Here is a 17,465-nt window from a genome sequence, read left to right on the forward strand (position 1 = left end):
TATATGTATGTATATGTATATGTATATATATGTATATATATGTATGTGTATATATATGTATATATGTATGTGTATGTGTATATATATGTATATATATGTATGTGTATGTGTATATATGTATGTGTATATATATGTATATATATATATATATATACGAGGTCTGTTAGAAAAGTAACGGACCTTTTTATTTTATGCAAAAAATATATAGATTTGATTCATATGTTTTTACGTCAGCCAAGCTTGAACCTTCGTGCGCATGCGTGAGTTTTTTTCACGCCTGTCGGTTGCGTCATTCGCCTGTGAGCAGGCTTTGAGTGAGTACTGGTCCACCCCTCTCGTCGTTTTTTCATTGCGAGGAAATGCTGGAATGATTTGGGCTTTGCTCCATCAGAATTTTTTCAGAAAATGTTAGAGACAGGCAGCTGGAAACCATTCGGAAAATTCATTTGGCTATCGGTGAAAATTTTTTGGGCTTCACAGACATTAAGGAGTGTTACTACCGCTTTAAGGACGGCCCACAATTCATTTCTAAACAGATGGCTGTGTGGCTCCGGGACCATCGTGTGCAATTTCTCTGGTTATCACAAGAGTTGGACATCAGCCATTTTCCGGAAGATTTCACTTTTAACAAGAGATTTTGTCATGGAAATCCGCGCGGAGGCTTCGCGCGTCATGACGGATGATGGAGCGAGACAAAGAACACCTCCGTTTTGCAGTGTCAGAGGACAAGTTGGGACATGCCTATCTCGGCTTTCAGTGGCTTACCAGTCGAGTGAGTATAAGAGAAATTGTGGAGAGCTGGGCATGTCCCAACTTGACATGATTGGAGTAAGCAGGAATGTAAATAAATGATCTGACTGTTGAGGTTTTTTTTTTTTTTTTTGTATTTTAATGCGTGATGTTACCCATTTACTATTTGTATATTCAATCCCAACCTTCATCACAAAACCTATGAGGGTTTGGAGGATCTGATATGAAGAATTATATATCGTATGTAGTTTTGTAAAATGCATGCATTAATCCATTTTGGTGTTTGTTGTGATTATGAGCCCAGCGTTACTTAAAGAAATGCTGCAGTACATTCTTGACCTCCATTAGATCGTTGTTGGCTATTAGTGATGCTTTCCCAGTTAATCCCTGGATATCCCACTATTGTTATGTAATTGTTTATTTGTGAAGCGGTGCACATGTGCATGGCAGGAGGAGTTCTCAGCATCCAAGAACATTCATTGCAGTTTTATGGTGGGTTGCTCAGCAACCCTTCCTATGCCAAGGTACAAAATAAATCTACTCACTACTCAGGTCTTTGACATCTTAAGTCCAGCTATAACTGCAATCAGGATTTTCTTCTTGAAAGGAAACATTATGAAGCGATGGGGGAGAGTTGCTTTTTGGATCTTCATGATCCATGGAAAAGAAAGAAGGAAAAACTACCCCACCGGTGAGCACCAAGGATCTTGTTACTGGTGAGTGCTGAAGGTTCATCTGCTAAGCAGCAGCACTCAGGTCTAAAATTGAGGAGGTTCATCTGGGTGGGCCTAGAACATCTTTTCTGCAATCAAGTAGGACTGGGCGATATGGATAAAGAGTCATACGAGGTCTGTCAATAAAGTATAGGTCCTTTTTATTTTTTTCAAAAACTATATGGATTTCATTCACATGTTTTTACGTCAGACATGCTTGAACCCTCGTGCGCATGCGTGAGTTTTTCCACGCCTGTCGGTGACGTCATTCGCCTGTGAGCACTCCTTGTGGGAGGAGTCGTCCAGCCCCTCGTCGGAATTCCTTTGTCTGAGAAGTTGCTGAGAGACTGGCGCTTTGTTTGATCAAAATTTTTTCTAAACCTGTGAGACACATCGAAGTGGACACGGTTCGAAAAATTAAGCTGGTTTTCAGGTGAAAATTTTAACGGCTGATGAGAGATTTTGAGGTGATACTGTCGCTTTAAGGACTTCCCACGGTGCAAAACGTCGCGCAGCGCTCTCAGGCGCCGTCGTCAGCCTGTTTCAAGCTGAAAACCTCCACATTTCAGGCTCTATTGATCCAGGACGTCGTGAGAGAACAGAGAAGTTTCAGAAGTCGTCGGTTTCAGCATTTTATCCGGCTATTCCACTGTTAAAGGAGATTTTTTTAATGAAAGACGTGCGGACGGGTCCACGCGTCGGGACGCAGCCGGCACGTTGCGGCGGCACAGGAAAAACACCTCCGTGTTGATAACCATTTGTAAAATCCAGGCGGCTTTTGATGGCTTTCAGTGGAATGAGTATATGAGAAATTGTTTAACAGCTGGACAACTTGTCCTTAAGGCTTCCAACGGAGGTGTTTTTCCTGTGGCGGAGCGACGCTACAATCCACCCGCACGTCTTTCATTAAAAAAATCTCCTTTAACAGTGGAATATCCGGATAAAATGCTGAAACCGACTTCTTCTGAAACTTCTCTGTTCTCTCACGACGTCCTGGATCAATAGAGCCTGAAATGTGGAGGTTTTCAGCTTGAAACAGGCTGACGACGGCGCCTGAGAGCGCTGCGTGACGTCTTGCACCGTGGGAAGTCCTTAAAGCGACAGTATCACCTCAAAATCTCTCATCAGCCGTTAAAATTTTCACCTGAAAACCAGCTTAATTTTTCGAACCGTGTCCACTTCGATGTGTCTCACAGGTTTAGAAAAATTTTGATCAAACAAAGCGCCAGTCTCTCAGCAACTTCTCAGACAAAGGAATTCCGACGAGGGGCTGGACGACTCCTCCCACAAGGAGTGCTCACAGGCGAATGACGTCACCGACAGGCGTGGAAAAACTCACGCATGCGCAAGAGGGTTCAAGCATGTCTGACGTAAAAACATATGAATGAAATCCATATAGTTTTTGAAAAGGACCTATACTTTATTGACAGACCTCGTATCCTGGAATAATTTTCTGAATGGCAATATATGGTATCTGTATTTTATATAAAATGGGCTAAATATTACATTTTAATTTGATGTCACAAACACTTTAATTTAAAGACAAATCAAATAACAAACCTTCCAAGTTTTCTTTTCCTACTCAACAAAGCAGTGCAAAGAAGAAAAATGTAAACCAGAGTGTGTCAATTGTCTTTAAGAGCCTTTTAAAGATTTCTTGTTCCAATGATGCAATAAGGACCTTATCTTTCATGGTGTAGAAGATCACCACTTTTCTTTTAGAGTGAGGGAGGGAAAGGCCAAGTGAAATGAGAGGAATAAAATTAAAGAAGTTTAATTTAAAATTATGCACTATAAATGATGCTGTGCTTTGAAAATATTAGATTTTGATTTGTCAGCACTGGAATTACCTGCTGGTAGTGACTGTTTGAGTGTCTGTGTCTCTCTGTGTGGGGTGACTATGCTGCCTCATAGAAGGGTTTATATTTTGCTGAGTCAGGAGTCTGGCTTTGCTTTAATAGCATCAGCTGACTGATAAGCAGAGGAAGAGGAAGATATCTCCAGGGAGATGTTAACAAAACTGTTCAGCAGTTATTTGTAGATGCAGTTCTTATTTGTTTTTATGTGATTAAATTAGAATATTGTGCATTCATCATTTGATCTCAGAGCAAGTATTTTTAAACACCAATCAATCAATTTCAGCATGAATGTGATCACATCTTGCACTGCAGGTCAATTTAAAGTGTTGCTCCCCCAAGATTTTTCTACTTGTCTTCCTAAAATTTTCAGTAAGGGGCTACAGTGCTCTTACTCATTAAAAAATGTTGGTATGGAGCTGTGGACACTATGATCGTGTGTTACGTTTTCCTAGGGATGCACGATCTACATTTTTTCACTTCCGATCTGATCCCGATACCTGAATTCGGATATCTGCCGATACAATACTATTCAGAGCTCTATTTGCTTTAATATTATTATTATGCCTTTATTTCTTCATGTCTTGATTACTGTAATTCGCTGTTCCCTCGCCTCAGTAAGTCTTCACTGGACCGCCTACAAATGGTCCAGAATGCGGTTGCAGTGCTCCTGACAAGGTCTTCAAAGTGGTCTCACATAACATCCGTTGTGTCCTCTTTGCATTGGCTCCCAGTTCAGTTCAGACTGCAATTTAAAATATTGGTGATGACTTTTAGAGCTCTGCATGGTCAAATGCCACTTTACATCAGTGAACTCTTCCACCTGTATGTGACAAGCAGATCTCTGAGGTCCTTGGACCAGAACCTATTAGTTGTACCAAGGTCAAGGCTGAAGACCAAAGAAGAGTGTGCATTTGAGGTTGTGGCGCCCAAACTGTGGAATGCCCTCCACTACACCTACGTTCTGTGGACTCTGTTGGAACTTTTAAAGAGAAGCTCAAGACCTGTTTGTACAGACTTGGTTTTAACTAGTTTTATGTTATTGCTTTTTTTAGTTTCTGTATTTTTATTGCTGTGTTCTTAAATTCTTGTACAGCACTTTGTGATTTTATAGTGAAAGGTGCTATAAAAAATAAACTTAACTTACTTACTTTCTTGCTATTTTCTTAAATAGAAGACCTGAAAGTTCAGCTACAATTTCCCAGAAGGTACATGTAAGATGTAAGCCCAGATTTGATGTTTTGGTGAAAGAATTAAGTACTTTTATTTAGTTTTTGGTGGTTTCTTGTGCAGTGGTGGGCACAGCTAACCAAAACGTTAGCTTTGATAACAGTTAATCCGCTAACCGTAAAAGTCATCACCAATATTTTGCAGTCTGAACTGAATTGGGAGCCAATGCAAAGAGGACACAATGGGTGTGAGAACACTTTGAAGACCTTGTAAGGAGCCTTGCAGCCGCATTCTGGACCATTTTCGGTGGTTCAGTGAAGACTTACTGAGGCGAGGGAACAGTGAATTACAGCAGTCAAGATGTGAAGAAATAAAGGCATGAATGATCTGTTCCAGCTCAGCTTGAGACACAATGTTTCTAAGGCGGGCAATGTTCCATAAATGAAAGAAGCAAGATTGCACAAGACGGGTAACGTGTGTGTCAAATTTGAGAGCCTGGTCAAATGTGACACCCAAATTTCTGACTGCTGAGTGAACAAGAGAGGATAGAGAGCCAAGGTTCTTAATCACTGAGGGAACAAACCCCTCAGGGGCGCACAAACAAGGACTTCAGTTTTTGCTGTATTAAGTGACGTATAATTAGTAGCCATCCAGTTTTTTATGACATCAGTATTGTTTCGAAGAACAGATACCCTAGAAACATTTTGTAGAGACAAGGAGATGTGTAGCTGTATGTCATCTGCATAACAATGATATGATATATCATTAAAGGAACTCAAAATATGTCCAAGTGGGAGCAAGTTGTTGTTGTTCATTCGGCTACCCCCGGTTTTTGTTCAGGGTCGCCACAGCGGATACAGCCAGATCCGCATTGGTAACTGGCACAAGTTTTATGCCGGATGCCCTTCCTGACGCAACTCCAGTTTACCTGGAGAAACACACACAGCCGCTGGTGTTCCAAAGAGGTCTCCCATCCAAGTACTAACCAGATCCTGCTCTGCTTAGCTTCTGAGATGTGATGGGATCAGGCTGACACAGAGCAGACCAGCTGCCAAGTGGGAGCAAGTACAATGCAAATAAAATTGGTCCCAGAACAGAACCTTGGGGCACACCACAGGACAGGTCAGAAGAGGATGTATATTTTGCTGCAGCAACTGAAAAAATTATATTAGAGAGCTAGGATATAAACTAATTTAATGCTGACCCAGAAATATCCACCCATGTCCTTAATCTGTCAATTATAACACCATGATCAACAGTGTCAAAAGCTGCAGACAGATCCAAAAGATTCACCTGCATCTCTGCGCATTAAAATATCATTTGAAACTCTAAGAAGAGCTGTTTCAGTAGAATGCAAGTGACAGAACCCAGACTGAAATTTGTCAAGAATATTGTGCTAAGCTAAAACCTCATTAAGCTGTTTGGCCACCACTTTTTCTAAAATTTTGGAGGTAAAAGGCAAGCTGTACAATAATGATACTAATAAAGCAAACTCTCAAAATAGTATTAGTATCGGCAGATATCCAAATTCAAGTATCGGGATCAGATCAGAAGTGAAAAAATGTGGATCGGTGCATCCCTAACTGTATATCTTGGCTGCTAGTGTTCAGTCAGAATGCGAAATCCTTCATTTTCTACAACTGATAACGGTTGGTCATCGAGTATGATGAAGTCGAGCAACCTCTCAGTAATAATCCCTTTAGGTTTGACGTTGCCCCCGGCTTAAAAAAAAAATCCTTGTGCTGTTTAATGGGGTGCTTTTTCAAATGTTTAAGTTCGCTGTATTGTTGGTCACAACGGCGCTTCCGCTTCTCGGTACAATGGTTTTACAAACACTGCACGTTGCTCAAATGCTTTGCGGTGTTTCTAGTGTCAAATATTTCTAGACAGCGGACATGTGATGAAAAGTTGGTCAGCCACAGTGCTTCTCTGTGCTCGTCTGCTAGCTGACTGCAATCTGTGGAGGGGATTTCCTGAACGGAGGCGTGTCATTACTCTGTATCTCAGTGAGACACACCTCCATTCAGGAAATCCATTCCTCATTTTGCAGCCAGCTAGCAGAACAGCGAGCAGCACTTGTGGAGACATTTCAGTAGAAAACACACACACACACACACAGACGTGGCTCCTGGATTGGAAATCTATGCAGGTTGGATCGAAAATTTCTGATCCGGGAATTATGATATTGGATCGGCTCGGCCCCGTCCCTAGTTGAGATGCATTATTGCCGAGGACCCCGACAACTGGGTGGGGCAATGGGGATGCACACGTAATGCCTTGCTATGGCAGATAGATGGTTGCTGTTGGGAGATCGGGATGTGTTGTTGATCTGCCGGGTGGTTTCCAGCTGGTACTCGCACCATTTTCTTGAGGTTTTGGATGCAGCAACTTGCAGCAACAGTTCAAAACAGCTCCTACACCTGATCTGATCATAACTGCTCCTGTACTTAGAATATTATGTCTGCCCAAATCACAAAAGAGTCTGAAAAAGTCTTGTTTTGTTAGATTTAGACAGTTTAACACTGCACTCTCTTCAGAAACTCAGAAGCATCATTTCCAAAGCCTTCTTGATTTGTGAGTGTGATTAAAGCCTAAAGACAAGTAAACAAAGGTCAGACAGTTTTTTTCCTTTTCTCATCAAAGTTGCCATGTGTGTATATATAGAGGCAGTGTACATAACTCCAGGTCTTGGATTACATAATAAATAAGCATTTCTGTAGACAATCAGCACTGCAACCTTCTCAACGTGTTCCAAAATCAACAGGCCCATTTTGTTTGTTTCCTCACATCCCTGCACCACAGTTTTACGACCAGCCTTTTTCAAACACTTCACAAAGGCATCATTCAACACAGCTGAACACTGCTCACACAGTATTACCTTGAAATCAAGTGATATCGACTGAAAGACTAAAGAAGACCTACGGTATATGACCAAATAAATTACAGTAAACAGAGACATATGTGAATTGAACTGTGCACCGTTCTGAGTGTCTGTAAATTAAGAGATCTGCTAATTTTTTTAACATTAAAGAGTGAGTTGACATTTTACAAAAAACAGTCTTATTAAAACAATGTTTGAGTTTATCCAGACCTGAACAGTTGCTCCATTGATACCTGTTAGTGACGGAGTCAGGGTTTTTTTTTAACACTCATACCCTCCCGAACCATCATGAGAGCCAATCTGCACCACTTGATCCCCCCAAAATATACATTGATTATTGACCCACAACTGACCTGCAAAAAAAAAAAAAAAAAAAACAAATTGTCGGGATGAATCTATATAATTTAGGTAGAATGTTTTCTTATTTAATCCACATTTTATAAAGGACAGATACTGGTACAAACAACAATAATTTATTTGCACCATGAGTGCAAATAAATTGAGGTTTGTGTTCCTATAGAAAATTGGAAGATTAAAAAAATGTAATTAAAAGACCATCAGCAGATCAATACTGCATATTAAGGCCAAATACCACAAATTGAATTCTAAATGAAGTGTTGTGAAATGTCATCACCAGCATGCCACACTTTTTCAGATGTTACCAGTTATAGCATAAATAATACAAATCATAACCAAATGAATATACTTGTAGAGTATTTAGCACAGTGCTTTAAATTTCCCTCAAAATATTTCGTTTTACAATTTATATGTCCTCATTTTTGAATGGTTTATTTATTAAATGGTAAAAACTGAAGGAAATTAATTGTAAGGCCTGAAAGAAGTTTCTGTAGGAAGTATTTTAGCCTTAAGGTCATGTGTGAGAGAGAGAAGTGCTGGCTTTTTAAATACTTGAAAGCCACTGGACTCACTGAGAGGATTCAGAAAGCGCTGTAACTAGGTTTAAGGATATGATTCCTTCTTTATGTTCTCTAATGCCATATACCAACACAGTGCAGAGTAGCTACCTAAACTCTGTAAGGGAGATAGAGTATCTCGTCAATAGTTTTACATCCTCATTGAAGACAACTTTGGATGCTGTAGCTCCTCTGAAAAAGAGAGCTTTAAATCAGAAGTGTCTGACTCCGTGGTATAACTCATAAACTCGTAGCTTAAAGCAGATAACCCGTAAGTTGGAGAGGAAATGGCGTCTCACTAATTTATAAGATCTTCACTTAGCCTGGAAAAAGAGTCTGTTGCTCTATAAAAAAGCCCTCCGTAAAGCTAGGACATCTTTCTACTCATCACTAATTGAAGAAAATAAGAACAACCCCAGGTTTCTTTTCAGCACTGTAGCCAGGCTGACAAAGAGTCAGAGCTCTATTGAGCTGAGTATTCCATTAACTTTAACTAGTAATGACTTCATGACTTTCTTTGCTAACAAAATTTTAACTATTAGAGAAAAAATTACTCATAACCATCCCAAAGACGTATCGTTATCTTTGGCTGCTTTCAGTGATGCCGGTATTTGGTTAGACTCTTTCTCTCCGATTGTTCTGTCTGAGTTATTTTCATTAGTTACTTCATCCAAACCATCAACATGTTTATTAGACCCCATTCCTACCAGGCTGCTCAAGGAAGCCCTACCATTATTTAATGCTTCGATCTTAAATATGATCAATCTATCTTTGTTAGTTGGCTATGTACCACAGGCTTTTAAGGTGGCAGTAATTAAACCATTACTTAAAAAGCCATCACTTGACCCAGCTATCTTAGCTAATTATAGGCCAATCTCCAACCTTCCTTTTCTCTCAAAAATTCTTGAAAGGGTAGTTGTAAAACAGCTAACTGATCATCTGCAGAGGAATGGTCTATTTGAAGAGTTTCAGTCAGGTTTTAGAATTCATCATAGTACAGAAACAGCATTAGTGAAGGTTACAAATGATCTTCTTATGGCCTCGGACAGTGGACTCATCTCTGTGCTTGTTCTGTTAGACCTCAGTGCTGCTTTTGATACTGTTGACCATAAAATTTTATTACAGAGATTAGAGCATGCCATAGGTATTAAAGGCACTGCGCTGCGGTGGTTTGAATCATATTTGTCTAATAGATTACAATTTGTTCATGTAAATGGGGAATCTTCTTCACAGACTAAAGTTAATTATGGAGTTCCACAAGGTTCTGTGCTAGGACCAATTTTATTCACTTTATACATGCTTCCCTTAGGCAGTATTATTAGACGGTATTGGTTAAATTTTCATTGTTACGCAGATGATACCCAGCTTTATCTATCCATGAAGCCAGAGGACACACACCAATTAGCTAAACTGCAGGATTGTCTTACAGACGTAAAGACATGGATGACCTCTAATTTCCTGCTTTTAAACTCAGATAAAACTGAAGTTATTGTACTTGGCCCCACAAATCTTAGAAACATGGTGTCTAACCAGATCCTTACTCTGGATGGCATTACCCTGACCTCTAGTAATACTGTGAGAAATCTTGGAGTCATTTTTGATCAGGATATGTCATTCAAAGCGCATATTAAACAAATATGTAGGACTGCTTTTTTGCATTTACCTAATATCTCTAAAATCAGAAAGGTCTTGTCTCAGAGTGATGCTGAAAAACTAATTCATGCATTTATTTCCTCTAGGCTGGACTATTGTAATTCATTATTATCAGGTTGTCCTAAAAGTTCCCTAAAAAGCCTTCAGTTAATTCAAAATGCTGCAGCTAGAGTACTGACGGGGACTAGAAGGAGAGAGCATATCTCACCCATATTGGCCTCTCTTCATTGGCTTCCTGTTAATTCTAGAATAGAATTTAAAATTCTTCTTCTTACTTATAAGGTTTTGAATAATCAGGTCCCATCTTATCTTAGGGACCTCGTAGTACCATATCACCCCAATAGAGCGCTTCGCTCTCAGACTGCAGGCTTACTTGTAGTTCCTAGGGTTTGTAAGAGTAGAATGGGAGGCAGAGCCTTCAGCTTTCAGGCTCCTCTCCTGTGGAACCAGCTCCCAATTCAGATCAGGGAGACAGACACCCTCTCTACTTTTAAGATTAGGCTTAAAACTTTCCTTTTTGCTAAAGCTTATAGTTAGGGCTGGATCAGGTGACCCTGAACCATCCCTTAGTTATGCTGCTATAGACGTAGACTGCTGGGGGGTTCCCATGATGCACTGTTTCTTTCTCTTTTTGCTCTGTATGCACCACTCTGCATTTAATCATTAGTGATCGATCTCTGCTCCCCTCCACAGCATGTCTTTTTCCTGGTTCTCTCCCTCAGCCCCAACCAGTCCCAGCAGAAGACTGCCCCTCCCTGAGCCTGGTTCTGCTGGAGGTTTCTTCCTGTTAAAAGGGAGTTTTTCCTTCCCACTGTAGCCAAGTGCTTGCTCACAGGGGTTTTACATAATTATTGTATGGCCTTGCCTTACAATATAAAGCGCCTTGGGGCAACTGTTTGTTGTGATTTGGCGCTATATAAAAAAATTGATTGATTGATTGATTGATAATGTTCAGAATAATAGTAGTGCTAAGTGACTAAAAAGATTAATCCAGGTTTTGAGTATATTTCTTATTGTTACATGGGAAACAAGGTACTGGTAGATTCAGTAGATTCTCACAAATCCAACAAGACCAAGCATTCATGATATGCACACTCTTAAGGCTATGAAATTGGGCTGTTTAGTAAAAAAAAAGTAGAAATGGGGGTGTTCACAATAATAGTAGTGTGGCATTCAGTCAGTGAGTTTGTCAGTTTTGTGGAACAAACGGTGTGAATCAGGTGTCCCCTATTTAAGGATGAAGCCAGCACCTGTTGAACATGCTTTTCTCTTTGAAAGCCTGAGGAAAATGGGACGCTCAAGACATTGTTCAGAAGACCAGCGTAGTTTGATTAAAAAGTTGATTGGAGAGGGGAAAACTTATACGCAGGTGCAAAAAATTATAGGCTGTGCATCTACAATGATCTCCAATGCTTTAAAATGGACAAAAAAAAAACAGAGACGCGTGGAAGAAAATGGAAAACAATCATCAAAATGGATAGAAGAATAACCAGAATGGCAAAGGCTCACCCATTGATGAGGATGATCAAAGACAGTCTGGAGTTACCTGTAAGTGCTGTGACAGTTAGAAGACGCCTGTGTGAAGCTAATTTATTTGCAAGAATCCCCCACAAAGTCCCTCTGTTAAATAAAAGACATGTGCAGAAGAGGTTACAATTTGCCAAAGAACACATCAACTGGCCTAAAGAGAAATGGAGGAATATTTTGTGGACTGATGAGAGTAAAATTGTTCTTTTTGGGTCCAAGGGCTGCAGACAGTTTGTGAGACGACCCCCAAACTCTGAATTCAAGCCACAGTTCACAGTGAAGACAGTGAAGCATGGTGGTACAAGCATCATGATATGGGCATGTTTCTCCTACTATGGTGTTGGGCTTATATATCACATACCAGGTATCATGGATCAGTTTGGATATGTCAAAATACTTGAAGAGGTCATGTTGCCTTATGCTGAAGAGGACATGCCCTTGAAATGGGTGTTTCAACAAGACAATGACCCCAAGCACACTAGTAAACGGGCAAAATCTGGGTTCCAAACCAACAAAATGAATGCCTTGCAGATGTGAAGAAATCATGAAAAACTGTGGTTATACAACTAAATACTGGTTTAGTGATTCACAGCATTGCTAAAAAAGCAGTTTGAACATAATAGTTTTGAGTTTGTAGCATCAACAGCAGATGCTACTATTATTGTGAACACCCCCTTTTCTACTTTTTTTTTTAATAATAGCCCAATTTCATAGCCTTAAGAGTGTGCATATCATGAATGCTTGGTCTTGTTGGATTTGTGAGAATCTACTGAATCTACTGGTACCTTGTTTCCCATGTAACAATAAGAAATTTACTCAAAACCTGGATTAATCTTTTTAGTCACATAGCACTACTATTATTCTGAACACTACTACTGTGTGTGTGTGTGTGTGTATATATATATATATATATATATATATATATATATAGGTGGAAACTAAATAAATACCTTTGAAAATAAATACATAAAAGTTTTATTTTTATATGATGAAGTAAACGTAACAAACAAATTTTGCAGAAAATCTGTATACCAACGGAGGTATTGCAGGACAGAGATGCCACGGAGGACGCGATATTGGAAGTGCTAATGTTACAATGTCAAAATAAAGGTTTTGAAAATGAATCCCAAAAGTTTTCATAATAAAGGATGCACATCATCGTGCCATGCGCGAGCCATATCCGAAAGCTGAGGTCGATCTGACAGAGAGGTATGAGAGCCACATACACACAGACACATCTTGCTTTATAGATAGACGCCGGGGAAAGAAGGACAGTGAGAGAATGATTAGTTTATTGTCAAGAATCACCCAGGTTTAATCAGTTAACTCAGTAATTTTTGTGATATTACAGAGAAGAATTAATCTGTCACCTTACAAAAAGTCAACTTTTTAAGCTGCCGTCAGAGCCAAGGCTTCCTGTTTCAATATAATACTGTAAAGTAAGTAAATTATCATCTGTGTTGTTGGCACTAAAAAAGGACTGCACCTCACAACATCACCTACGGTCTGCTGCTGCAGACGAAAGGCTCTTTACTATGATGACTGATGTGACCATTTTTCTACTGCAGCATAAATGCAGGCAACAGCAGAGAGCACAACCTCTGGTGCACGTGTGTGTGAGAGAGAGTGAGAGAGGCAGAGCAGAAGAAAAGATGGAAGTGATAAGATAAAATAATCCTTTCTTAGTCCCACGACAGGGAAATTTATGACACTACAGCAGCAAAGGGACAGTCACAGAGCAACTGTGCAAAGTGTTCAGAAATAAGGTAAAAGAAAATAAATACCAAAAACACATGGAAACCAAGTTCTGTGCAGAATAACCATGTCCATCCATCCACTTTCTTCCGCTTTATCTGGAGTCGGGTCGCGGGGGCAGCAGCTCAAGCAAAGCCGCCAGACCTCCCAATCCACACACACCTCCCCCAGCTCCTCCAGGGGAATCCCGAGGTGTTCCCAAGCCAGCAAAGAGACGTAGTCCCTCCAGTGTGTCCTGGGTCTTCCCCGGGGCCTCCTCCCAATGGGACGTGCCCGGAACACCTCTCCAGTGAGGTGTCCAAGGGGCATCCAGAAAAGATGCCCGAGCCACCTCAACTGGCTCCTTTCGACGTGGAGGAGCAGCGGCTCAACTCCGAGCTCCTCCCGAGTGACCGAGCTCCTCACCCTATCTCTAAGGGAGTGCCCAGCCACCCTGCGGAGGAAACTCATCTCAGCCGCTTGTACTCAGCGATCTCGTTCTTTCAGTCATGAGCCAAATCTCATGACCATAGGTGAGGGTCGGGACGTAGATCGATCGGTAAATCGAGAGCTTTGCCCCCCTGCTCAGCTGTCTCTTCACCACGACGGTCCGATACAGCAACCGCAGGACTGCAGATGCTGCACCGATTCATCTGTCGATCTCACACTCCATCTGTCCCTCGCTCATAAACAAGACCCCGAGATACTTAAACTCCTCCACTTGAGGCAAGGACACTCCAGCGACCTGAAGAGGGCAAGGCACCTTTTTCTGGTCGAGAACCATGGCCTCGGATTTGGAGGTGCTGATTTTCATCCCGGACTCTTCACACTCAGCTGCAAATCGCCCCAGTGCATGCTAAAGGTCCTGATTTGACGAAGCCAACAGAACCACATCGTCCGCAAACAGCAGAGATGAGATTCTGTGGTTCCCAAACTGCACCCCCTCTACACCTTGGCTGTGCCTAGAAATTCTGTCCATAAAGGTGATGAAGAGAACCAGTGACAAAGGGCAGCCCTGGCAGAGGCCAACTTGCACTGGAAATAGGTTTGACTTACTACCGGAAATGCGAACCATGGTCCTGCTATGGTTGTACAGGGACCAGATAGCCCTTAGCAAAGGACCACGGACCCCATACTCCCGGAGCACCCCCCACAGGGTGCTCCAAGGGACACGGTCGAACACCTTCTCCAGATCCACAAAGCACATGTGGACTGGTTGGGTGAACTCCCATGAACCCAGAATAACAATGTATACAGTAGCATACACTATTTACAAGTAAGAAAATGAGGAATGCATCGTAATATTGCACGAGTGTTCATGTGATATTTTACATGAGTGTATAAGTTATTATTGCACATGGGAGACAGAAAAATTGTTACTGTAATGATATTAATGATTTGACTGTTGTAGGCCATTTAGTGAGCCTGTGATATATCTGTAAATTATTAGTTACTTAGTGGGAACTCTGCTTTGTCACTTTTTGACCCACACCTCCTGCATCTGCAATATTTATTGACCAAGCAAACCCGCACTCTCCCAACCCGGTGGTCATGGCAGGTTATGGGTCAACTCATGCATCACTAATACCCGTGTATTTTCTTTTCAGCACTTTGGGAACACAAAGGATTTCTCTTAAGTGACACAACTGATTAATAGAGCATGCAGCAGCTCCATTGCTTTTTCTATGATTATTAGAAGTATTAAAAAAAGCATGCTTGTCTTTTAAAATGAAGATTAAATTTGTGAACTCATTGCTAAGGTCAAGTCTGCGAGTATGTGCTACTGCTTCACCCATTACACCATGGAATCACCTTTTGTTTTTGGATGGCAACCAAACAGGCAGACAACCACATCCCATCTTGAATATAACCATCCATCTTCCTCAGCCAGGTGAAATGTGGGCATCCCTTTGGCCACAGTACCTGTGCACTGGATGATGCACAGGATAATGCACCACATGACCTTCCCTCCCCATGCAAGTGATTCTCCTCATCTAAGTTTCCCTACATAACTCTGCACGTGACAAAGTCATTTTATCGGTACTAGTTTAAGTCCACAGTGGTGGTGTATATAACCCCTGGCAAAAATTATGGAATCACCGGCCTCGGAGGATGTTCATTCAGTTGTTTAATTTTGTAGAAAAAAAGCAGATCACAGACATGACACAAAACTAAAGTAATTTCAAATGGCAACTTTCTGGCTTTAAGAAACACTATAAGAAATCAGGAAAAAAACATTGTGGCAGTCAGTAACGGTTACTTTTTTAGACCAAGCAGAGGGAAAAAATATGGAATCACTCAATTCTGAGGAAAAAATTATGGAATCATGAAAAACAAAAGAACGCTCCAACACATCACTAGTATTTTGTTGCACCACCTCTGGGTTTTATAACAGCTTGCAGACAAACAAAAGTTCCAGCATCATCACCTTGCCCAATGCAGATTCGAGATTCATCACTGAATATGACTTTCATCCCGTCATCCACAGTCCACGATTGCTTTTCCTTAGCCCCTTCTAACCTTGTTTTTTTCTGTTTAGGTGTTAATGATGGCTTTCGTTTAGCTTTTCTGTATGTAAATCCCATTTCCTTTAGGCGGTTTCTTACAGTTCGGTCACAGACGTTGACTCCAGTTTCCTCCCATTCGTTCCTCATTTGTTTTGTTGTGCATTTTTGATTTTTGAGACACATTGCTTTAAGTTTTCTGTCTTGACGCTTTGATGTCTTCCTTGGTCTACTAGTATGTTTGCCTTTAACAACCTTCCCATGTTGTTTGTATTTGGTCCAGAGTTTAGACACAGCTGACTGTGAACAACCAACATCTTTTGCAACATTGTGTGATGATTTACCCTTTTTTAAGAGTTTGATAATCCTCTCCTTTGTTTCAATTGACATCTCTCGTGTTGGAGCCATGATTCATGTCAGTCCACTTGGTGCAACAGCTCTCCAAGGTGTGATCACTCCTTTTTAGATGCAGACTAACAAGCAGATCTGATTTGATGCAGGTGTTAGTTTTGGGGATGAAAATTTACAGGGTGATTCCATAATTTATTCCTCAGAATTGAGTGAGTCCATATTTTTTTCCCTCTGCTAGTCTAAAAAAGTAACCGTTACTGACTGCCACAATTATTTTTCCTGATTTCTTATAGTGTTTCTTAAAGCCAGAAAGTTGCCATTTGAAATGACTTTAGTTTTGTGTCATGTCTGTGATCTGCTTTTTTTCTACAAAATTAAACAACTGAATGAGCATCCTCTGAGGTCGGTGATTCCATAATTATTACCAGGGGTTGTATATGTTGGTGTTCTGGTTTTGAACTGAGTTCTGTATCTCTGTGCACTTTACACAGAGCCCGTTTTCCTTCTAACCTAATATGTCATGACCTAATACAGTATGTCAGAACCTGATTTTGTTGATATGGATTACGCTGTCTGTCCTTTTCCTCTCTATTCTTGATCCCTTACCTGTCATGTTTGCTCAGTTTCTAACCTCTCATCTTTTTACTTTTCCTCTTGTTTCAGATCTAAGTTTTTCAGTCTCACTGAGACGCCTGAGAACTACACAGTGGTCCTTGACGAGGAAGGATTTAAAGGTAAAACACTTGGACACACTTTTTTTTTTATGGACAGGGGTTTGCCGTTGTTATACTGCAACCTTCATAGTGGAGTATTTGGCACTTTAAAACTCACATCTGCCATTTAATGTTTGTATAGAACTGGTATACACATTATCCTCATTACAGAAAGAAACCTTAAGCAGATGGGGTGACTGTCTTCTCCAGTCATACTAACAAATAAAACAAAACACAATTGTTCAGAATATGCAATGATAGAAATGTTGCAGCTAAGCAACCATATATAGTCTAGTATTGAAATTACAGATGGCCAAAGGGACAAACAGAAGGTGAAGACCAGAGTCCTAGCCAAACTATCCACAAAATGCGTCATGTCTCACAAGCAATTTCTGAAGTTTGAAAGCGCTAATGTAGACTGCACACATCTCCATACAGAAGACTCCCATTCAGACTTGATGTAACAAGTTTCTTGTACATGTGATAACTCAAGCAAATTTTACCTGATTTTCACCAAATTTAAGCTGAACATCCTGAATGAGTGTATCTCAGATGAGTTTGAATTTGAGCATGAGTGGGTCTCACCACTACCCTGAACAGAGTATTGATTATTGTGATTTGTCACCCTTTGTCAACTGTTTTATTTTTGTTGTTGTCTGTATCAGCTGGCTCCTTTCATATCCCGACCTTAACAGATCA

General features: G+C 40.6%; 1 protein-coding gene across 1 annotated transcript in view; it reads left to right on the top strand.

Annotated features, from left to right (window-relative positions):
• castor1 (cytosolic arginine sensor for mTORC1 subunit 1) overlaps positions 1-17,465 on the top strand; it is a 52,565-nt gene that overhangs the window by 7,422 nt on the left and 27,678 nt on the right. The window contains exon 2 of the mRNA XM_034170890.1: positions 16,717-16,787. Coding sequence (XP_034026781.1) covers positions 16,717-16,787 — 71 coding nt within the window. The remainder of the gene's footprint in view (positions 1-16,716; positions 16,788-17,465) is intronic.

This window comes from Thalassophryne amazonica, chromosome 5 (assembly GCF_902500255.1).
Source record: "Thalassophryne amazonica chromosome 5, fThaAma1.1, whole genome shotgun sequence".
NCBI lineage: Eukaryota > Metazoa > Chordata > Actinopteri > Batrachoidiformes > Batrachoididae > Thalassophryne > Thalassophryne amazonica.